The sequence below is a fragment of the Stigmatopora argus genome, chromosome 4 (genome assembly GCF_051989625.1).
Source record: "Stigmatopora argus isolate UIUO_Sarg chromosome 4, RoL_Sarg_1.0, whole genome shotgun sequence".
NCBI lineage: Eukaryota > Metazoa > Chordata > Actinopteri > Syngnathiformes > Syngnathidae > Stigmatopora > Stigmatopora argus.
In genome coordinates, this window is record NC_135390.1 from 21,818,327 (window position 1) to 21,842,563 (window position 24,237).

A 24,237-nucleotide genomic window follows, 5' to 3' on the forward strand; every position below is an offset into this window, starting at 1 on the left:
AGTTGCGCACTTATGCCTCTTTTCGTTGGTCACGAAAAGTATTTTATTTTTAAATGCAAAGTGATCAATGACAGAATATGACGTCTATTTTCACCCACAATTCTTAGCGTTAACATCAATTTGAATATTGGCTCGACTTTGAAATGGAAATACAGTGGTACCTTGAGATACGAGCTTAATTCGTTCCGGGACTGAGCTCGTATGACGAGATTCTCGTAACTCGAGCGGAAGTTTCCCATTGAAATGAATGGGAAACAAATTAATTCCTTCCAACTCTCTGAAAAAAACACCAAAAACAGGATATTGGATTGGAAAAAATGTTGTATTTCTTATAATTCACCATATATTGACAAAGTAATAAATAACGAGTGCTTTGATAGTATTAATGTGTTTAATAGGAGTAAAATTAGACACATTTCACGGAGGGTAGAGACAGCGGCATACACGGAGGCGGGGGCTGTTCGGGGGGACTTTATCCACGGCAACGACGCACTCATGTAAAGCATGTTTTATTTCTTCTAATTCGCCATGTATTGACAAAGTAATAAATAACAAGTGGTTTAATAGTAATAAAATGTGTTTAATAGAAGTAAAATTAGACGCATTTCGCGGAGGGGAGAGACAATGACACACACGGAGGCGGAGGGGGGGCTGTTCGGGGGGACTTTATCCACGGCACTCGTAAACGAACAAACACATTTAAATGAACTTGGATTAATATATACAGACACTCAACGTTTAATGTAACTTCACACAAAACTGAATTCTAAGTTAGTTTTAATCTTTTTTACCTTTGTAACGGGTTGGCCCCACCCCGACGTTCAGCCGGAGCCTTCAAAACGAACGCATCAAGAGTTGTTTGGAACTTGCCGCTTCCCCGTGTCTGATTACCGAGTGTACATATATTCCAGATCTTTTCTTTTCAAAACTCTGCCGATCTATTGTTGTTTACCTGGTATGTAAATGTAGACCAAAGTGGGGGGAAAACGGGTATGGAAATGCAAAGTCCGCCCAGTGCTCGTAGAAAGATTTTATACACGAAAGAGATGCAAAAAAAAGACAGTGCCAGGGCCACCTGGCTTGGTCGCATCACGAAAATTTGACCGCATCACGGTCGAATTATTCGATCGAAATTTCTGTCGTAAGATGAGAATTTTGTATGACGAGCGGTCGTATGACGAGGTACCATTGTACTAGACCTAGTTTATACTGGCATTGACCGGGTTCCACGTTCGGACTGAACGCCATTTTCTCGGGACGTGGGATAATCTTTGATTCAGGGGGAAAGGGGCCGTGACTACAAAACCTCCTAGTGGTCTTTAAGGAGGTCAGCGACCAGGTACGGTTCTTTTTGGCGGAGGAGATCCATGAAGATATTCTTGGCGCGGTCGCCCGATCTCAGAGCCAACTGGTAGATCTTCCTCATCTTGTTCTGTTTGCCCGGCGTCTGGCGGATCTCTTCGTAGGTTTCTTCCAGGAGGACGTTCTGGTCCAGCAGCTCGTCCAGAATGACATCGATGTTGGTCACGCGCTGGATCAGCTGCAATAGGTGCTTGTCCACAAAGTGCTGCACAGACACTGCGGACGGACCATTGTCAAATAATAAAAGCAAAAAAATATATACAAACACGTACAGTATGTGTTATAGAATCCCACAAATACTTTGTGTGGGTGTGCTTACAGTTGGAGTATTTCGGGACATTGGCAACTCCAAGTTGCCCCGCCCCTGGAAAGAGAAAGTGTTTTTTTCTAATCAAGGAGCTTGTAAAATGCGCCATGTTGTACTCTGAACTATGAAGGCGAGGCCTTTCAAAGTAAAAGGTAGACGACAGAGACTCACCTTGGCCGCCCGATGCGTTCGAGGTCAGCTGGGCAATCCGTGAATCTATGGATGTTGCGTTCGTTAGTGACTTTGAGAGCCAAAACGTATTTTGACGGTCATAGACGTCCAATTCATTTCAACGGGGGGTTAAAATGCATTGGACTTCTTTTGCCATTGACGGTAAAAGACGTCCAATTTCAACTGGAAGAAAGTTCTATTGATTTCGACTTATTTGTAAACAAAAATAAATCAATCAAAAGGTACAATTCTGAGAAGACACTTAACTCCAATTTTAATTTATTTCTAGTTTTATAAAATTATTTTTACAAAAATGTAAATTTTCATGATTTTTCAAATTTAAGAAACCAACTGCTTTGATAATGAATGCTTTAAATAGTTAATTAATTTATTTTTGTTTTTACACATTTTGTACCACTCATACTTTTTAATGTGTTCTTAATCAATATTTATTTTTTTAAAGTTTTTTGATAGACTATAAATTTACATTTATATTTTTGTAATACTCCTCTTGTTCACTTATTTATTTAATATACCTTTTTACATTTGAAAAAATTCTAAATACTTTTTCACTCATGCCTCAAATAATTCATTTTATTTAAAATGATTTACTGAAAAAAATGATTTCCCATTCAGTAATGAAAGGGTTAAAACACTGAAAAGTAACAAAATGTTAAAAACATAAGAAAACTATAACTACATATATATATATACACATATATATATACATATATATATATATATATATATATATATATATATATATATATATATATATATATATATATATATATATATAATACAAAATATATATCTTTAATTCTCATTATAGTATTATAATGACAATAAAAGCATTCAATTTAATTCAATTCAAAAAGGGATAAAAATGGAATTATTCTGAAATCGACTAGTTTAATTTTAAAAACCAATTTCAACCAAAATCGGCGGCGATTTACCAAGATTTGTGGCGTCTTGGTTGCACAAAATGCTCCTCAGAATTTTGGACGTCACGATAGGAGCTTCGTCCTCGGTGTATGTGTTATAGAATCCCACAAATACTTTGTGTGTATGTGTGTGCTTACAGTTGTCCGCGTAATTGTTTACGTTTGAGTGTCACCTGCAGAATACTCCCACCCAGACATACAAAGACACGGGGTTTTAATATACAGACGGGGGTTGATGACAATCACACGGTGTGCTTTTTAAAGAAGCCAAATTGTAGTTTAGGATGTTGTTTGCCCCCCTTAACCCCCCAAAAAGCTATTAAAATGAAATAGAGAGGAAACAAGTCACTTTGCTCGGTAGATGCATTCAATGACTTTTTGTCGATTTCAGCAATTGCAGCATCTGAAAAAAAATAATAATAATAATCTGACAATCAAGCAGTGCGCACGCTTTTTTAATGTGTGTTTTAGGTTGAATTCATTGATAATTGTTTTACTTTAAAAAAAACAAATGACGCGGTGTGGTAACGGTGACTTAAAACATTCATTTTTGGAACCGATTATCCTCAAGGGTCGCGGGGGGTGCTGGAGCCTATCCCAGCTATCTGCAGTCACTGGGTGGGTAACACCCTGAATCATTGGCCAGCCAATCACGGGGCACAAAGACACAAACAACCAATCAGACTCATACCTTAAGACAATTTAGCATACAATTAGCCTAGCATGCATGTTTTTGGGAGGTGCGAGGAAACCGGAGTACCCGAAGAAAACCCACACAAGCCCGGGGAGATCATGCAAATTGGGATCAAACCCACGACCCCAGAACAGTGAGGCCAATGGGGACAATTTAGCATACAATTCGCCGAGCATGCATGTTTTTGGGATGTGGTGGTAAACCAGAGCACCCGGGGAAAACCCACGCCAACACAAACTCCGCACTACAGCGAGGACCCACCTGGGATCGAACCCACGACCCCAACACTGTGAGGCTGTGGCGCTGACCACTTGTCAAAGATTGAAAAAAAAAAAACAAAGAAGCACCAGAGAACATTTTATACTTGAACGTGTGTAAACCAAAACAGGAATTCAGAGAATAAAACGTGAACGTGCGAGACAAGACAAGACGAGCAAACTGGAAAAACAAAGAGCGAAGGCGCGCATACCCAGCGTTGTGGCTTCTTCGGGGCACACGATGTACTTCAAGAGCTCGGAGACGACGGCCGGGGCGTCGGCCTCGGTGAAGGTGGACACCAGCACGTTGGTGACCTCCAACCGCGACTGCTTCTCCACCTTGGACTGCGGCACCCTGCGTTCTCCTTTACGGTCCACCAGAACCATGCAGAACTTGGCGTAGTTTTCCTTGGACAAGTTCTCCAACGAGTCCACGATAATCTTCTTTTTGGAGGCCATCTGCAAAAATCGGAGTGGAATGGTGGACAGGGGTGATGGGGAAGAGCGACAGCTCACCTGAAATTCGCTTGACGACTGGATTTACCTCCTGTTTGGGCAGCTATTGTCAATCCAATCCAATCAAATTAGATCAGAATGAAGACGTGCAAGTAAAAAAGGGGCGGAGCGAGCATTACGGTCTGTTCTTTTTCCTTGGAATTGAACCGAGTTGGTGCCAGTGACGCCAGTGGACCTGAAATTCAAGTTAACCAGAAAAGCCTTGATGCAATGATTAATGTTTCAGGGCCATTGGCGGCAATAAACGTCCAATCCCTGTGGACTGGGAGGGCCCAATGAACGTTTGGTTGTGGTATTTCACCGAGTGCATGCCACTACATAAAACATTTTAATAAACGGCACTAGAAGTTGCACAAATCTGATGTTGTTCTTTTTGGCACTTCCGCTGTCACCTTGGCCTCGAACCTGACATGGCGATTTGAACGCAATCGTCGCTTAATGCGCGAAAACACGATATTACTCGCGTAGTACTGCCTTTTTCCGTGACCGGACGTTTCGTCAAAAGACGTTTGGTCCCCGGACGTTTCGTAGAACTGACGGGCCGTCGACCGGACGTTTGGTCGCCGGGCGTTTGGTCGCCGGGCGTTTGGTCGCCGGGCGTTTGGTCGCCGGGCGTTTGGTCGCCGGGCGTTTGATCCCCGGTCTTTTGGTCGCCGGGTTCGCTCCCTCTTATGAGAGGGAGGGAGAGAGAGGGAGCGAGACAGAGAGTTTATTGTTGAAAGCGATCAACCAGGTAATCTCTCGCTCTCAAAATTATAATCATGAGAGAGAGAGAGAGTTTGTAATTACATTGACGGTATAAGAGCATTAATATCAAAATATCTATTGGCGTGTGTGTACATTGCTATTCATCGCCGGATTCGCTCGTATTGGCGTGTGTACATGTTTTTCAAACTACGGCCCGTTAGGCTTTTTAATCCGGCCCGTCGACCTTGTCCAAATTATAGTAAAAATCAATGACCTCATGGTCATTTCCCTTACCGCTCATCACTCTCGATTTAAAGACTGCTTTCTTTCGTAGAATAATATGTTCTTAATGTTGAAAGTAAATTTGAAAATACATTTTTACCTTCAATGCTGTCTTTTTTTCTTATATTGCAATCCCCATGTTTGATAAATTACATTGCGTGTCCAAATGCTGTCCAATTTTAGTATCCCTTCTGGCCCGCAAGTCAAAAAGTTTGCCCACCCCTGGTATAGACAAACTTGCCTCTTTTATACTATTGTTGTCCCAAATTAAACACATTATCAATAAGCTGCCATTGACGGCGGTGTTTTTTGACGGCGACTTGGGCAGTCGCGGCGACCCTCAACCGCGGTTGTGTCGCTTCTAGAAACAACAACACTTGGATCAAAGTAGCTTCCGGCTTCCCAACGGGATTCAAACGTGTCCACTGACTCCATATTTGCATCATATTTTTGTCAACTTTAACATCGAGAACGCAAAACCGCATCGATTTACAGCCGGAAAAGCGACATTACGAGAAAAACGTCATTGTTTTTTCGCTAAAAATGTCTATTTCATCTTTCCGTTCTTCCACCGCAGAAGCGTCCGTCCTTGGCTTTTGGCTCTCGTGTCCCTGGAATTGATCACGGTCAACAGACGGGCCAACAACGCCCTGGACCGGTCGCCGCTCGGTCGCACCGTGTGCTTTTTAAAGAAGCCAAATTGTAGTTTAGGATGTCGTTTTGCCCCCCTTCACCCCCAAAAAGCCATTAAAATGAAATAGAGAGGAAACAACTCACTTTGCTCAGGAGATGCATTCAATGACTTTTGGTCGATTCGAGCAATTGCGGCCTCTGAAAAAAATATAAAAAAAATATGACAATCAAGCAGTGCGCACCCTTTTTTAATGTGTGCTTTAGGTTGAATTCATTGATAATTATTTTACTTTAAAAAAAACAATGACGCGGTGTGGTAACAGTGACTTAAAACGTTAGTGTGTTACATTCATTCATTTTTGGAAACTATTATCCTCACAAGAATCGCGGGGGGTGCTGGCGCCTATCCCAGCTATCTGCGGGCACCAGGTGGGTATTGGATTGGATAACTTTATTCATCCCGTATTCGGGAAATTTCGTTGTTCCAGTGGCAAGAGGGTGAGGATGCAGGAATAGGAAAGGCATTTTAGACATAAATAGATAGGTAATAGATAGGTAATAAGTAGGTCAAGAAATAAATACATGAATAAATATATAATTAAATAAGCGTGTTGCTTAGGACATATATACATACATACATACACATAAATGTACATGCATGCATACGGTAGGTCTTAACACCCAGCCATTTTTTTGTTAAAGGTAACACCCTGAATCATTGGCCAGCCAACCACAGGGCACAAAGACACGAACAACCAATCAGACTCATACCTTAAGACAATTTAGCATACAATTAGCCGAGCATGCATGTCTTTGGGATGTGCGAGGAAACCGGAGTACCCGAAGAAAACCCACACAAGCCCGGGGAGATCATGCAAACTGGGATCGAACCCACGACCCCAGAACAGTGAGGCCAATGGGGACAAGTTAGCATACAATTAGCCGAGCATGCATGTCTTTGGGATGTGCGAGGAAACCGGAGTACCCGAAGAAAACCCACACAAGCCCGGGGAGATCATGCAAACTGGGATCGAACCCACGACCCCAGAACAGTGAGGCCAATGGGGACAAGTTAGCATACAATTAGCCGAGCATGCATGTCTTTGGGATGTGCGAGGAAACCGGAGTACCCGAAGAAAACCCACACAAGCCCGGGGAGATCATGCAAACTGGGATCGAACCCACGACCCCAGAACAGTGAGGCCAATGGGGACAAGTTAGCATACAATTAGCCGAGCATGCATGTCTTTGGGATGTGCGAGGAAACCGGAGTACCCGAAGAAAACCCACACAAGCCCGGGGAGATCATGCAAACTGGGATCGAACCCACGACCCCAGAACAGTGAGGCCAATGGGGACAAGTTAGCATACAATTAGCCGAGCATGCATGTTTTTGGGATGTGGTGGTAAACCAGAGCACCCGGGGAAAACCCACGCCAACACAAACTCCGCACTACAGCGAGGACCCACCTGGGATCGAACCCACGACCCCAAAACTGTGAGGCTGTGGCGCTAACCACTTGTCAAAGATTGAAAAAAACAAAAACAAAGAAGCACCAGAGAGCATTTTATACCCGAACGTGTGTAAACCAAAACAGGAAGTCAGAGAATAAAACGTGAACGTGCGAGAGAAGACAAGACGAGCAAACTGGAAAAACAAAGAGCGCAGGCACGAAGGAACGCATACCCAGGTGCTCGGCTTCTTCGAAACGCCCGATGACCTTCAAGCACTCAGAGACGATGGCCGGGGCTCCGTCCTCGGTGAAGGTGGACACCAGCAATTTGGCGACCTCCACCCGCGACTGGCCCTCCACCTTGGACAATGGCACCTTGCGTTCTCCGCCCCGGTGCACCAGACACAAGCAGAACTTGGCATAGTTATCCTTGGACAAGTTCTCCAACGAGTCCATGATAATCTTCTTTTTGGAGGCTATCTGCAAAAATCAGAGTGGAATGGCGGACGGGGAAGAGCGGCAGCTCACCTGATATTTGCTTGACGACTGGATTTACCTTCCTGTTTGGGCAGCTATTGTTCTGAATGGATATTATTGTTGATGGATCTTATATGAAATTAGATCAGAATGAAGACGTGCAATTAAAAAAAGTGGCGGAGTGAGCATTATGGTCTGTTATTTTTCCTTGGAACTGAACTGAGTTTGTGCCAGTGACATCAACGGACCTGAAATTCAAGTTAACCAGAAAAGCCTTGATTCAATTGCTAATGTTTCAGGGACATTAAACGCCGATAAACGTCCAATCCCTGTGGACTGGGAGGGGTCAATGTACGTTTGGTTGTGGTATTTCACTGAGTGCATGCCATACACCAGTGGTCTCAAACCGGTCCTCAAAGGGCCGCAGTGGGTGCAGGTTTTCATTCCAACTCAACAAGAGGATACCTTTTGCAAGTGTAATCAGTTAATCAGTTAAATGCAGCCAGGTGCTACTTATTTTAGAAGACACCTGATTGGTTAAAATGTCGGCACTGGATCGGTTGGAAAAAAAACCAGGACCCACTGCGGCCCTCGGCGGAATCGGTTTGAGACACCTGCCATAAACCATAAGGAACTTTTTATATTGGTTTTATTGTCTCCATATAAAAAAGGTGACTTAAAACGAAGGTATATTCATTCATTTTTGGAACCGATTATCCTCACAAGGGTCGCGGGGGGTGCTGGAGCGTGCGTATCCAACTAACTACGGGCAACAGGTGGGTAACACCCTGAATCATTGGCCAGCCAATCACAGGGCACAAAGACACAAACAACCAATCAGACTCATACCTTAAGCCAATTTAGCATACAATTAGCCTAGCATGCATGTTTTTGGGATGTGGTGGTAAACCAGAGCACCTGGGAAAAACCCATGCCAATGCAAACTCCGCACTACAGCGAGGACCCACCTGAGATCGAACCCACAACCCCAAAACTGTGAGGCTGTGGCGCTAACCACTTGTCAAAGATTGAAAAAAAAGCACCAGAGAGCATTTAATAGCCGAACGTGTGTTAACCGAAACAGGAAGTCAGAGAATAAAACGATAACGTGGGAGAGAAGACAAGACGTGCAAACTGGAAAAACATGGCCCGTAGCAAAAGCAAACCAAAAGTAGCGAAGGCACGCAGGACTGCATACCCAGCATTGTGGCTTCCTCGAGGCACCCGATGTACTTCAAGAGCTCGGAGACCACGGCCGGGGCTTCGGCCTCGGTGAAGGTGGACACCAGCAATTTGGCGACCTCCACCCGCGTTGCGTCCTCCACCTTGGACAGCGGCATCTTGTGTTCTCCTTCTTGGTCTACCAGAGCCAAGCAGAACTTGGCATAGTTTTCCTTGGACAAGTTGTCCAACGACTCCAAGATGGTCATCTTTTTGGAGGCCATCTGCAAAAATCGCGCGAGTTGAATGGCGTACAGGGGTGACGGGGAAGAGCGGCAGCCCGCCTGAAATTCGCTTGACAACTGGATTCACCTTCCCGTTTGGGCAGCTATTGTTCTGAATGGAAATTATTGTTGATGGGTCTTAAATCAAGTTAGATCAGAATGTTGAAGTTTGCTTTTTGTATTTTTCCTATTTTTAGTATGATTAGTTAATTTGTGTAATTGCAGGAAAGGAAAAAACAAATATAGTTCTTGATCTTAACAAGGGAGCAGTGATCAAAATAGAATACCAGCTAGCATATTTCATTTTGACTGATAAGGCATTTAAATGTTCACAAACTATAGTGATGGAATAAGTCAGATTGTTGCGATTTTTGTTCATTGGGGTATTAAGAACCACCAAATAGCTGTATGCAAACGTTAAACACGTGTTAAAGACGACGACAGAATGCAGCAGCTAAAGCAGCAGCGCAAACACAACAACAAAAACGGAGTCATCTCAAAAACAATATTAATTGATATGCAAAACATTGCACCACGGAAAAGAAAAGATGCATGGATACAGACGGACCGACACTACCTGGATCGGTCGCCACTCGGTCGCACGGTGTGCTTTTTAAAGAAGCCAAATCGTAGTTTAGGATGTTGTATTGCAGCCCCCCCCCCCCAAAGCTATTAAAATGAAATAGAGAGGAAACAACTCACTTTGCTCGGGGGATGCTTTTTGTCGATTTCAGCAATTTCGGCATCTGAAAAAAAATGTACAAAAATCTGACAATCAAGCAGTACGCCCCTTTTTTAATGTGTGCTTTAGGTTGAATTCATTCATAATTATTTCAATTAAAAAAATAAAAAACAATTACACGGTGTGGTAACAGTGACTTAAAACGTAGGTGTTACATTCATTCATTTTTGGAACCGATTATCCTCACAAGGGTCACGGGGGGTGCTGGAGCCTATCCCAGCTATCTGCGGGCACCAGGTGGGTAACACCCTGAATCATTGGCCAGCCAATCACAGGGCAGAAAGACACAAACAACCAATCAGACTCATATCTTGACAATTTAGCATACAATTAGCCTAGCATGCATGTCTTTGGAAGGTGCGAGGAAACCAGAGTACCCGAAGAAAACCCTCACAAGCCCGGGGAGATCATGCAAACTGGGATCGAACCCACAACACCAGAACAGTGAGAGCTGCATGTTTATGGGATGGGGTAGGAAACCAGAGCACCTGGGGAAAACCCACGCCAACGCAAACTCCGCTCTACAGCGAGGACCCACCTGAGATCGAACCCACGACCCCAAAACTGTGAGGCTGTGGCGCTAACCACTTGTCAAAGATTGAAAAAAACAAAAACAAAAAACAAACAAGCACCAGACAGCATTTAATACTCGAATGTGTGTAAACCGAAACAGAAAGTCAGAGAATAAAAGGTGAATGTGCGAGACAAGACAAGACGAGCAAACTGGAAAAACAAAGAGCGCAGGCACGAAGGAACGCATACCCAGCGTTGTGGCTTCTTCGGGGCACCCGATGTACTTCAAGAGCTTGGAGACCACGGCCGGGGCTTCGGCCTCAGTGAAGGTGGACACCAGCACGTTGGTGACCTCCACCCGCGTTGTGTCCTCCACCTTGGACAACGGCACCTTGCGTTCTCCGCCCAGGTTCACCAGAACCAAGCAGAACTTGGCATAGTTATCCTTGGACAAGTTGTCCAACGACTCCAAGATAATCTTCTTTTTGGAGGCCATCTGCAAAAATCGAGAGGAGTTGAATGGCGGACGGGGGTGACGGGGAAGAGCGGCAGCTCACCTGAAATTCGCTTGACGACTGGATTTACCTCCTGTTTGGGCAGCTATTGTTTTGAATGGAAATTATTGTTGATGTGTCTTATATCAAATGAGAGCAGAAGGAAAGGGGCGGAGTGAACATTATGGTCTGTTCTTTTTCCATGGAACTGAAGTAAGATGGTGCCAGTGACGCCAACGGACCTGAAATTCAAGTTAACCAGAAAAGCCTTGATTCAATTGCTAATGTTTCAGGGACATTGACGGCAATAAACGTCCAATCCCTGTGGACTGGGAGGGGCCAATGAACGTTTGGTTGGGGTATTTCACTGAGTGCATGCCACTGGGTATTTTTACTAACCGGGGAAGAGCGACAGCTCACCTGAAATTTGCTTGACGACTGGATTTACCTTCCTGTTTGGGCAGCTATCCAAACCAATCAAATTAGATCAGAAGGAAGACGTGCAAGTAAAAAAGGGGCGCAGTGAGCATTATGGTCAGTCATTTTTCCATGGAACTGAACTGAGTTGGTGCCAGTGACGCCACCGGACCTGAAATTCAAGTTAACCAGAAAAACCTTGGTGCAATTGCCAGCTGCGGTCCGTGAATTTCCTAGCGACGCCTTCAGCTGTCGGAATTCATCCAACCCTCAAAAACGATTTTATGGCTATCAAACCTGTACTGCAGCTACAGCTTGCGACACATAAAAAATCATCAATAATAACCGCATACAATTCAAATATTATTTAGGAATATAGCCATATTTTACTCACCAAAAATCATTTTCATCTGTACACAAAATCCATCCTCCTTTCTTTCCTCCTTCTTTTCTGTCGCCATCGAAGCTAATGCGGAAAGTCGAGACTGTCCTGTCGTATTTCTGGCAAATGTTATTTTTCGATTTAGTGCTGAAAATGTTCGTTCCCGGTTGTGACAGGTTTGCTTGCTTTGGAGTTGTCCGACCTTCCTTAATGATGACCAGCTTTTTTTTCTTGAAAAGTCCGTCTTGAAAATGGCTTTGACAGTTGTTGGGTTCACCAAGGTAGGTATTTCCAGGCACACCTTTAAGATAAGGGAGACATCGGACGCATATCCAGCTTTATCTTGCAAGAGAGAATCGATCCTGACTCGCCTTGGTCCAAGATCATTCTAAAGAATTGGATCCTCTCCTGCCCATTTAATTGCATTAGAGTCAAAACAATTAAGGTCATCTATTCAAAACTTTTGCATAAGAGGTAAACCAAGCGAGCCTCTATTCAAAACAAGTAAGTTCAGAAATCAAAACAATTTCATAAGAGTTAAAACAAGCAAGCATCCATTTTAAAACAATTGCGAGTCTTTTCGGAGGTCGATTCGGTATCGCCACCTGGTGCGGAAATCCAAGTCAAAACAATTAAGAGTCCTTCCCGGATCTTCAGTGTGAGCTTGTGACCGTGTGAGAAGTCGAGGTTACAAAACAATTTAGGTAAGTCCAGACGGATAGAGACCTTTTCCTTTGTTTATCACGGTTGCAAGCAGATGTACTGAAAATGACGTTATAATGTGACTAAGCTTCATTGCAAGCACATATATATATAATGATTAGATTTCAAGCAAAGTTATAATAACGATAAACCTAACAACAGTAAATCTGCAAACAAATCCATTTCTTCTCCTCCTTCAGCCATTGCGGGTTGACAAAACCGCTATTAAATCAACACAACACTATATTTACTTGTGCAGCTCGCTCCAGATACACTTTGGTAGCTCTGGCTAGTCCACTCTATCACTAGCCAATCATAGTTGGTGAAATTGATGACGTTTCCCTACGACTGCGAGAAGGTCTTGGTGTCACCAAATCGAATTCTGATTGGTTAAAGCAACAGTCTTATCGACGCTTGTTTAATGCAGCAGAGCCTGCAGACCTGATTGTGAAGGCCTTGATGCAGATTTCTGACCCTGGCAACAAATAATGGCTGAAATGTTATTGGTTAAATGCTTCAATATGAAAACACATATCTGGAAGCAGTGCAACCACAGGGGGGAAAGCAATGAAAGGAAGCTAACAGACAATTTGGAATTATTTCATAAGTATTCATGGACAAAATATAATTAACATCAGTCTGTGATTCGGATATTTCTTAGGCCAGCAGAGAAGGCCTTGAAGGCCTTGACGGCACACCACCGGCAATTGCTAATGTTTGGTTGTGGTATTTCACTGAGTGCATGCCATTGGGTATTTTTACTACCCATAAATGATCTAGCCTTAACATTTCATTATTAATATCCATACATAAAACATCTTAATAAACAGCACAAATCTGACTTACCTTCTTTTTCTCGTCTATCCTTGAGGTAGTTGAGCTTTCATTGAGTACATTTTTCCCATCAGAAAACTCGCTCACAACCAATGTTCCCTCTAAGCTGCGCGCGTGCGCAATTGCGCACTTCTCTCGTCTTCTCTGCGCAGCAGCAATCATATGGCGCGCACAAAATAAAATCCAAACTTTTTTTTTACCCCATGATGGTGCAGTTTACGCGGCAGCCAGTGGCAGTAGCTCTGTCCACTCTTATGTTTTTCGTGTTTTACAGCCCTTCTATCTTTTTTTAATTACATTTTAATATTTCTTAATACATTCCTTTTTACTTTACTGTGCAAATAGAAGAACAAGCGGTGAAATCGGGTGAGAACTGTCTAAATCAGCTGTGTGTGTGCATGTGCATGTGTGTGTATGTCTAGTATGTGTGATCGTTTGTCTTCAATGGACTATAAATGGAATTAGCCCTCGGCTACAATCTTACATATATATGTTCATTAACATGAATATAAATATGTTCATTAATATGTGCTATCCCTTATTAAATAAATCAAAGTAAAATAATGGAAAAATATTGCATATAAATGGAAACTTGACTATCTCAAGTGACACGTTCAGCAGAAAAGTCATTTGAACAAGAATGAGAAGTGAGAAGGAGAGATGTGTAAAATTTAAGTCGGATTTGTGCATATTCTAATGGCATTTATGAAGATGTTTTATTCATAGATATTTTTTCATTCATTTTCTGAACCGCTTTATCCACTTTATCACTCACGGGGGGTGCTGGAGCTTATCCCTGCTGACTTTAGCCCGGGGGCGGGGGACACCCTGTATCGGTGGCCAGCCGATTGCAGGGCAAAAGGAGACGGACAGCCATGCACACTCAGACCCATACCTAGGGGCAATTTTAGTGTCCAATCAGCCTACAATGCTTTTTTGGGGATGTGGGAGGAAAACGGAGTACTGAGAGAAATCCCACGCAGGCCCAGGGAGAATATGCAAATTCAACACAGGTGGACCGACCTGGATTTGAACCCAGGGCCCCAGAGCGGTGAGGCCGACGCGCGAACCACTCATCCGCCGGGCCGCCCATTCATAGATATTAATCATTACATTTTATTATGACTAAATCATTTATGTGTAGTAGAAATGCACCTGCTTATGGCAGGTGTGATACTGGTGTGTGCCCATAGCGAGCAATGAGGATGTTGCTCACACTGGTACTCAGTGTGCTCAGGGAAGTTGTCTTTCTGCCCAGACAAACAAAAAAATAGAGGGAACATTGCTCACAACTTTGCTAACTTTGCTGCATAAGTTTATTACATTAGAACAGTGGCGGGCCGTCAGGGCCTTCAAGGCCTTCTCTGCTGGCCTAAGAAATATCTGAATCATATTGTATTTTGTCCATCAATACTTATTATTCCAAATGGTCTGTTAGCTTCCTTTCATTGCTTTTCCCCCTGGTTGCACTGCTTCCAGATGTGTGTTTTCATATTGAAGCATTTAACCAATCACATTTCAGCCATTATTTGTTGCCAGATCAGATCTGCCTCAAAGCCTTCACAATCAGTTCTTGCGGGCTCTGCTGCATTAAACTAGGCTGTTGCTTTTAACCAATCAGATTTCGAGTTGGCAACCCCACAATGATTCTTCATAGGCGTTAGCATTTTGCTGGCTGGGACATGTCATTGCTTTCACAAACTATGATTGGCTAGTAGGCGGGCCAAAGCAGCCAGAGATCGCAAACTCCTCCCACATGGCTGACAGTGGCAAAAACAAATGAATTCTGTTGCAGATTTCTCTCACAAAGTTATTTTCCAGACGGACTTTTCCAGAAAAAAAATGGACATTATTAAGAAAGGGCGGTCAACTCCGAAGCTAGCAAGCCTGTTACAGCCGGGAATATGGTGTGTGCGGCACTTTCAGTGTGCTAACTTAGCTCCACAAGCAAATAGTATATTGTTGTTTTGATTTAAAGCCATTTTCAAAACGGACTATGCCAGAAATATGACAGGACAGGCTCGACTTTCATCATTAGCTTCGATGGCGATAGGAAAGAAGGAAGAAAGAAAGGAGGATGGATATTGTGTAAAAAGGATTTTTGGTGAGTAAAATTACAAATATGTCTATATTCCTAAATAATATTTCAATTGTGGGCCAAGTTCGGATATCTGAAAAGCTCCAGTGTTTGTATTTAATCACAAAATGCTGCTAGGAAGTGGATTTTACCCCAGTTTAATTTTTGGCGTTTCACCATTGACGTCCATCGCTGTCTTTTCCCGGGAAAAATCACCCCCCTGGCCTGGTTGTAATGTCTCAAAAGCTCCAGTATTTGTATTCAATCAATAAATGATGCTAGGAAGTGGATTTTACCTTATTTTAGTGCATTTTTTGTCATTTCACGTATGGACGTATCGACGTTCATCGCTGTCTTTTTACCGGGGAAATGATACTCCGGGCCCGGTTCTGATGTCTAAAAAGCTCCAGTATTTGTATTTAATCAATTGGATTTTACCCCATTTTCGGGCAATGTTTGCCCGTACGCCATTGACGTTTATCGCTGTCTTTTCCCGGGAAAATCACCCCCTGACCTGGTTTTAATGTCTGAAAAGCTCCAGTATTTGTATTTAATCATGAAATGCTGCTAGGAAGTGGATTTTACCCCATTTTTGTGCATTAACTTATTGATTATTTTTATGTGTTGCAGCTGTAGCTGCAGTAGAGGTTTTATAGCCATAAAATAGTTTTTGAGGGTTGGATTGATATGTTGAAGGCGCTACCAGAAAATGCACCGCCCGCCACTGATATATATATATATATATATATATATATATATATATATATATATATACATATATATATGTATATATATGTATATATATGTATATATATATATACCTTTAAATATCATTATAGTATTATAATGACAATAAAAGCATTCAATTTAATTCAATTCAATTCAAAAAGGGACAAAAATGGAAGTACGTATTCCGAAATCGATTAGTTTGACTCTAAAAACCAATTTCAACAGAAATCGGCGGCAATTTACCAGATTTTTGGCGTCTTGGTTGCACATAATGCTCCTCAGAATATTGGACGTCACGACAGGAGCTTCGTCCTCGGTGAATTGTTTACCAATACATTGGCCAACTCCATATAATCCTTCTTCTCCACTTTGCTCTGCGGAACTCTGTAGGAGTCGCTAAGACAAAAACGAAATCGAGCTAAATCCTCCCCGGACAAATTGGCCAGGAAGTCCGCAATCCTGAAATTCGCTTGACGACTGGATTTACCTTCCTGTTTGGGCAGCTATTGTTCTGAATGGAAATTATTGTTGATGGGTCTTAAATCAAGTTAGATCAGAATGAAGACGTGCAATTAAAAAAGGGCAGAGTGAGCATTATGGTCTGTTATTTTTCCACGGAATTGAACTGAGTGGGTGCCAGTGACGCCAATGGACCTGAAATTCAAGTTAACCAGAAAAGCCTTGATTCAATGACTAATTTTTCAGGGCCATTGACGGCGAAAAACGTCCAATCCCTGTGGACTGGGAGGGGCCAATGTACATTTGGTTGTGGTATTTCACCGAGTGCATGCCATAAACCATAAGGAACTTTTTTGGTTTTATTGGTTTGATTGTCTCCATATAAAAAAGGTGATGGCGTTTCAATTGAGACCAAATCTTCTTACACATTTTTAAAGTAAACAGTTAGAATGAAAAGAGAAACTACAATGGATAGAAATGTAACTAGATTTTAATTTTATGCCTGACTATTGAAAAATATTGATTATGAAAGTTTTATAGGAGATGATTGGTAAACTCCAAAGACAATGGAATGTTACATTTGATAAAAAGAATACTAGATTGGGGTATTTTGAATTTCAAACAACTGAGTTTAATATGCAACGTGATACACATTATTGAATGAATTGGGACTTGATTAGTATGCATTTTATAAGTCATGAGTTTTAATTGCTCTAAAGCAGAGGTCTCCCAACCGGTCCTCGAGGGGCGCTGTGGGTGCAGGTTTTTGTTCCAACCCATCCAACACAAACAGTTTAACCAATGAGGTTTCTGCTGAAAAAAGAAGCACCTGACTGCAATCCACTGATTGCACTTTTACGATACCAGATTAGTGGAAAGGTTTCCTCTTACAGGTTGGAACGAAAACCTGCACCCACTGCGGCCCTTTCTGGAATAGTTTGGGGACCACTGCTCTAAAGGACACAATTATGCTAAAATTATTAACCCTGACAAACAAGGGGTGGTTACATTTTAGTGCAGGGGTCACCAAACTACGGCCCGCGGGCCGGCTACGGCCCGTCAGCACATTTGGCCCGGCCCTCTGAACAATACCAGAGATGCTATCGGATTTATTTCCTATTTGGAAAAAAAATAATTCCAGAAATTTTTTTTTTCCCCAAAAAAAATCCTAGTTCCCGCCATGTCAAAGAGAGAACGGAATAATGGCGAAAAAGTTAGGTAAGAGAAAAATTGATTCAGAATGCAGGGTATTTAACCTGGAGTGGACAAATGATTATTTTTTTGTTCAATGCAAAGAAAAGGCTGTTTGTCTCATCTGTCAAGAGACTGTTGCGGTATTCAAAGAATACAATCTTCGCCGACACTATGAATCCCGTCACAAAGACAAGTACGATAGCTTGCAAGGCCAAATACGAGCAGACAAACTCAAAGCGAAAAAGTGGACTACTATCTCAGCAGAATACATTTGTACGCCAAGCTCAGCTGAACCAGGCATCCATTCGGGCCAGCTTTCGAGTTGCTAAACTGATAGCAAGCAGCGGTAAGCCTTTCACTGACGGAGAGTTTGTTAAGAAATGTATGGAAGCTGTCGCGGAGTAGGTGTGTCCCGAGAAGAAAGATGCATTTAATAATAATAATCGGACATAGGCCCTGTCGTCATTATCAACAACAGAAAAGCCTACTTGTCATCACACCCAGAAACTGCGTGTGACGAAATTGGTGGTGCTTCTCCATTTAATGCCGTAAGTCTGTCGGCGAGTACAATGACCAGACGCGTTGAAGAAATCGGGAGTAATGTATATGCCCAGCTGCAGCAGAAGACGAAAGAATTTGACTTTTTTTCATTAGCACTGGATGAAAGCACGGACGTGCAAGACACAGCGCAACTGCTCATTTTTATTCGTGGAGTTAGCGCAAACTTTGAGATAAGCGAGGATCTGGCAGCCCTCCAAAGTCTCAAAGGGACTACAACGGGAGAGGATATTTTGGACAAAGTGTGCCAAACCATGGAGAAGTTGGACCTGGACTGGTCAAAGCTAGCTAGCATCACGACTGACGGGGCTCCTAGCATGGTGGGCGAAACTCACGGTCTAATGGGACGCATGAACCGGGAGTTGGAAAAAAGGGGTCTCACCGCCCCGCTACGAGTCCACTGCCTAATTCACCAGCAAGCACTGTGCAGCAAAGTGTTGACGTGAGAGAGATTCTGCTCTGACAACTGAGCTGAACTTTTATCTGTTAAGATTGTGCATGGCACAACAGAAAGTTAATGTTCCATGGCTTTTTTTCTATGAAGACCCCAGACAGAGTTATTTAGTTATTATTTATTTCATAAATAGTGTTATTTATTTCCTGTTTTTTCTGTGAAGAACTCAGAGAGGGTTATTTGGTTATTATTTATTTCATTAATAGTGTTATTATTTGTTTCCTGACTTTTTTTCTGTAAAGAACCTGGAAAGGGTTATTTGGTTATGTGCGGCTTTCTGGAAAACAATACATTTTTTAAGCTCCCCTACGATCGTCACACTTTTTCTGTTACAAACTGACACCGGCCCCTCATCAGAGAAGGGAAAGGTTATGTGGCCCTCACAGGAAAAAGTTTGGGGACCCCTAGGTTAGGCCATTAGGGGGTCTGACGAACTTCTTCCACTGGAGGTCAGCAGATACCAACGTGCTGTTTCATTACATTCTGTTCTACTTGAACCAAAAGTGTACTTAAAATATGATTTATAATCAATATTTAGTTGTTGTTGAGAAGGAAGTGTGTGCTTAAAATGTCTCATCTCCCCCACAAATGATGATTACATGTCCCTGCACCTGCTGTTCTCTGGAAGTAATTAACAGAAAGTACGTACAATGAAGCTCATTAAAGTGTTATTAGTGTCAACTCGTCAAATTATGTTTATGGTGATACATATTTGAGCTGGAAAGGAATTAGGTTTGCCCATGAGAGAAACAATGAAAGGCGGTTAAACATGAACTATAATGAATTAATGGTAACCTTATCGCCAACGGGTCGTACTACTTTTATAAGCAGGTGGCTTCAGGTAAGAAAAAGGCTTCTGTTTTCGCTTTACCTGGGTGGGCCCGCTTCTGCCTCTAAATGTCCCTCTCCAAATATGATTTTCTCTTACTCTAATTCGACGCAAACTATTTAATGAACATTTGTAAGATACGTCGGGTTGAAAAAAATGTAATGGCTTTTTTAAAAAATCGTTAAAATATCACATTTTTAGCTGTTGGCGTTAAATGTTCAAGTATTGCGTTCAAAGTCACCCAAAAAGTCGGAATCTTATGTTTTGTTCTGCTCGACGCTTGTCTGCACAAAATGGCAGTCAACGTATCTTATTATTTTGACCCAGTTGTTTTATATTTGAATGTCAATTAATTCCTCCACTATAACATAATGTACAAGTGTCTATTTTGGGTTTAACTACTATTGAATGTATCGATTGTACAGAGATGACCAACTAGATGACTCATTACTGTCTCACACAGATACTCGCGCTGAAGAAATACTACTACTTCTTACCTTACAATCTTTTACGTGTATATAAAATTTGTTAAGGGCGGCTTTTGATATTTAAATCATTTCAGATTTAACAAAAGCTTCAGTTTTTAGCACGCTAGCTTGTCCCCAACTCTGGACTTTCCCCAACTAGCTTAGCTTAGTGTGATAACTTTGTACTAATATATAACTGTTAATATATCCATAACAGCACCAGACGACGGAACCAACTTGTACACATGCATGCTGCTTTATTGCAACTCTCAGATGACCTCAAAACATGTCAACATCCGGGTCACACTGTATTACACAATGGTCAGTAGGTGGCGGTGGTTAAACACACCTGTACAATCTGATGGAACAAAACAGTTATAGTATCAATATACTACAAAAGCCTTCACAATCAGTTCTGCAGGCTCTGCTGAATTAAACAATTATCGATAAGACTGTTGCTTTAACCAATCAGAATTCGATTTGGTGACACCAAGACCTTCTCGCAGGCGTAGGGATACGTCATCGCTTTCACCAACTATGATTGGCTAGTGATAGCGTGGACTAGCCAGAGCTACCATAGTGTATCTGGAGCGAGCTGCACAAGTAAATATAGTGTTGTGTTGATTTAATAGCGGTTTTGTCAACCCGCAATGGCTGAAGGAGGAGAAGAAATGGATTTGTTTGCAGATTTACTGTCAAAGCCATTTTCAAGACAGACTTTTCAAGAAAAAAAAGCTGGTCATCATTAAGGAAGGTCGGACAACTCCAAAGCAAGCAAGCCTGTCACAACCGGGAACGAACATTTTCAGCACTAAATCGAAAAATAACATTTGCCAGAAATACGACAGGACAGTCTCGACTTTCCGCATTAGCTTCGATGGCGATAGAAAAGGAGGAAAGAAAGGAGGATGGATTTTGTGTACAGATGAAAATGATTTTTGGTGAGTAAAATATGGCTATATTCCTAAATAATATTTCAATTGTATGCATTTATTATTGATGATTTTTTTATGTGTCGCAAGCTGTAGCTGCAGTAGAGCTTTTATAGCCATAAAATTGTTTTTGAGGTTTGTATGGATTCCGAGAGCTGAAGGCGTCGCTGGGAAATTTACGGACCGCAGCTAGCAATTGCACCAATGCTTTTATGGTTAACTTGAATTTCAGGTCCGTTGGCGTCACTGGCACCAACTCAGTTCAATTCCAAGGAAAGAGAACAGACCATAATGCTCACTCCGCCCCTTTTTAATTGCACGTCTTCACTCTGATCTTACTATATAAGACATGTCAACAATAATTTCCAATCCATGACAATAGCTGCCCAAACAGGAAGGTAAATCCAGTCGTCAAGTGAATTTCAGGTAAGCTGCCGCTCTTCCCCAACACCCCCATTCGCTATTCCACTCCGATTTTTGCAGATGGCATCCAAAAAGAAGATTATCTTGGACTCGTTGGACAACTTGTCCAAGGAAAACTACGCCAGGTTCTGCTTGGCTCTGGTGGACCGGAAAGGAGAACCCAAGGTGCCACTGTCCCAGGTGGAGGACCAGCCGCGGTCGGAGGTCAAAAGCGTGCTGGTGTCCTACTTCACCAAGGCCGGAGCCCCGGCCATCGTCTCCGAGCTCTTGAAGGACATCGGGTGCCCCGAAGAAGCCGACCACCTGGGTATGCGTTCCTGCGCTGCTTGTTTTTCCAGTTTGCACGTCTTGTCTTCTCTCGCACGTTCACGTTTTATTCTCTTGACTTTCTGTTTCGGTTTACACACTTTCGGGTATAAAATGCTCTCTGGTGCTTCTTTGTTTTTTTTTTCAATCTTTGACAAGTGGTTAGTGCCACAGACTCACAGTTTTGGGGTCGTGGGTTCGATCTCAGGTGGGTCCTCGCTGTTTGCGTTGGCGTGGGTTTTCCCCAGGTGCTCTGGTTTCCTACCACATCCCAAAAACATGCATGCTCGGCTAATTGTATGCTAAATTGTCCCCATCGGCCTCACTTCTGGGGTCGTGGGTTTGTTCCCAGTTTGCATGATCTCCCTGGGCTTGTGTGGGTTTTCTTCGGGTACTACGGTTTCCTCGCACCTCCCAAAAACATGCATGCTAGGCAAATTGTATGCTAAATTGTCTTAAGGTATGAGTCTGATTGGTTGTTCGTTTCTTTGTGCCCTGTGATTGGCTGGCCAATGATTCAGGTTGTTCCCCACCCGGTGCCCGCAGATTGCTGGGATAGGCTCCAGCACCCCCCGCGACCCTTGTGAGGATAATCGGTTCCAAAAATGAATGAATGTAACACCTACATTTTAAGTCACTGTTACCACACCGCGTAATTGTTTTTTTAAAGTAAAATAATTATGAATGAATTCAACCTAAAGCACACATTAAAAAAGGGGGCACACTGCTTGATTGTCAGATTATTATTATTTTTTTTCAGATGCTGAAATTGCTCAAATCGACAAAAAGTCATTGAATGCATGTCCCGAGCAAAGTGAGTTGTTTCCTCTCTATTTCATTTTAATGTCTTTTTTGGGGGAAGGGGTGCATAACAACATCCTAAACTACGATTTGGCTTCTTTAAAAAGCACACAGTGTGATTGTCATCAACCCCTGTCTGTATATATAAACCCTGTGTCTTTGTATGTCTGGGTGGGAGTATTCTGCAGGTGACACTCAAACGTAAACAATTATGCGGACAACTGTAAGCACACACACACAAAGTATTTGTGGGATTCTATAACACATACTGTACGACGTACAGTTCCAAAAATGAATGAATGTAACACCTACATTTTAAGTCACTGTTACCACACCGCGTAATTTTAAAAAAAAAGGTAAATAATTATGAATGAAAAGCAAAAAAATATATACACAACGTACAGTGTACGTGTTTGTATATATTTTTTTGCTTTTATTTTTTGACAATGGTCCGTCCGCAGTGTCTGTGCAGCACTTTGTGGACAAGCACAAATTGCAGCTGATCCAGCGCGTGACCAACATCGATCCCATTCTGGACGGGCTGCTGGAGCGGCACGTCCTCCTGCAACAAGGTTACCAAGAGATCAGCCAGACGGCGGAAAAACAGAACAAGATGAGGAAGATCTACCAGTTGGCTCTGAAATCGGGCGACACCGCCAAGGACGTCTTCATGGAACTCCTCCGCCAAGAAGAGGCGTACCTGGTCAAAGACATCCTTAAAGACCCCTAGGAGGTTTTGTAGTCACTGCCTCTTTCCCCCTGAATCAAAGATCATCCCACGTCCCGAGAAAATGGCGTTCAGTCCGAACGTGGAACCCGGTCAATGCCAGTATAAACTAGTTTTTAAATTTCTCTTTCCTGCCTTAATTCGTTTTAAACTGTCGGTAAAAAAGTGTAAAAATCCCTTTACGAATTGCGAAAAAAATATTTTCTATCATTTTTTTCCTCTTTTCATTCAAACACATTTTAGTTTCGTTTCAAAGCGTTCCACTTACAAAAATTCCTATATTTTTATTATCTTTAAATGCTCAAAATTAATGTTTTCCCAAATGCATTTTCCCTCTGTCTTTTTAAGTCTAGTATTTCCAGTTCAAAGTCGATCCAAGATTCAAATTGATGTTAACGCTAAGAATTGTGGGTGAAAATAGATGTCATATTCTGTCATTGATCATTTGGCATTTAAAAATAAAATACTTTTTGTTGGATTTATTATGGAATGTTTCTATATGTGTTGTAAGCATTTTTAATAAGTAATAAGGCTATAAATTAATTCATGGGACCACAGACACTTTTCCCCCCCATTGTCTCCTCAAGGCCCACAGCTCGAGGACACATTGTTTCCAGGGACGCTTTTCAGCAACAAACCCCGTGTTTCTGCTGATCGGCAAGAAACTCTTACCGTGTTTTGACGGGACTCCGGCAGGCAGATGGTGATAATCGCATTGTTGTTTGAAAATACGGCTGCTTTGTTTACATTATAATACTGCTTTATTTACCTTATAATGAAAATATTATGCCTTGTTCATCTTTTATGCTTACTTCTGCAATTCTTACACAGTTGCTTTTCTAACCATCTAGGGTGTTATTGTACTGTCTAAAGACAATTGTTGTGATTACATAACATGTTTTCGAGTGTCGCGATTAAATACAATGATTCAGTTACTGCAATTCAGAATCCTCTTGCGAACGAAGATG

General features: G+C 42.2%; 2 protein-coding genes across 2 annotated transcripts; one reads left to right on the plus strand and one right to left on the minus strand.

Moving 5' to 3' along the window:
- Positions 1–1,309: 1,309 nt before the first annotated feature.
- LOC144073214 (apoptosis-associated speck-like protein containing a CARD) lies at positions 1,310–4,194 on the minus strand. Its single transcript, XM_077598880.1, has 2 exons — positions 3,948–4,194; positions 1,310–1,578 (listed from the first exon to the last, which is right to left on the minus strand). The coding sequence occupies exons 1-2, from the start codon at positions 4,192–4,194 to the stop codon at positions 1,310–1,312; spliced, it is 516 nt and encodes a 171-aa protein (XP_077455006.1).
- Positions 4,195–12,028: 7,834 nt separating this feature from the next.
- Positions 12,029–23,272, plus strand: LOC144073215 (apoptosis-associated speck-like protein containing a CARD). Its single transcript, XM_077598881.1, has 3 exons — positions 12,029–12,058; positions 21,496–21,742; positions 23,004–23,272. Exons 1-3 carry the CDS (start codon positions 12,029–12,031, stop codon positions 23,270–23,272), a joined length of 546 nt encoding a protein of 181 aa, XP_077455007.1.
- The last annotated feature ends 965 nt before the right edge of the window (positions 23,273–24,237 follow it).

Excerpts from the sequence above, each read along its gene's own strand:
- LOC144073215 (XM_077598881.1), top strand. The coding sequence starts at position 12,029 with ATGGCTTTGACAGTTGTTGGGTTCACCAAG. Across the intron at positions 12,059-21,495 it reads CAGTTGTTGGGTTCACCAAG|ATGGCATCCAAAAAGAAGAT; the intron begins GTAGGTATTTCC and ends CGATTTTTGCAG. Across the intron at positions 21,743-23,003 it reads CGAAGAAGCCGACCACCTGG|TGTCTGTGCAGCACTTTGTG; the intron begins GTATGCGTTCCT and ends GTCCGTCCGCAG.
- LOC144073214 (XM_077598880.1), bottom strand. The coding sequence starts at position 4,194 with ATGGCCTCCAAAAAGAAGATTATCGTGGACTCGTTGGAGAACTTGTCC. Across the intron at positions 1,579-3,947 it reads CGAAGAAGCCACAACGCTGG|TGTCTGTGCAGCACTTTGTG; the intron begins GTATGCGCGCCT and ends GTCCGTCCGCAG.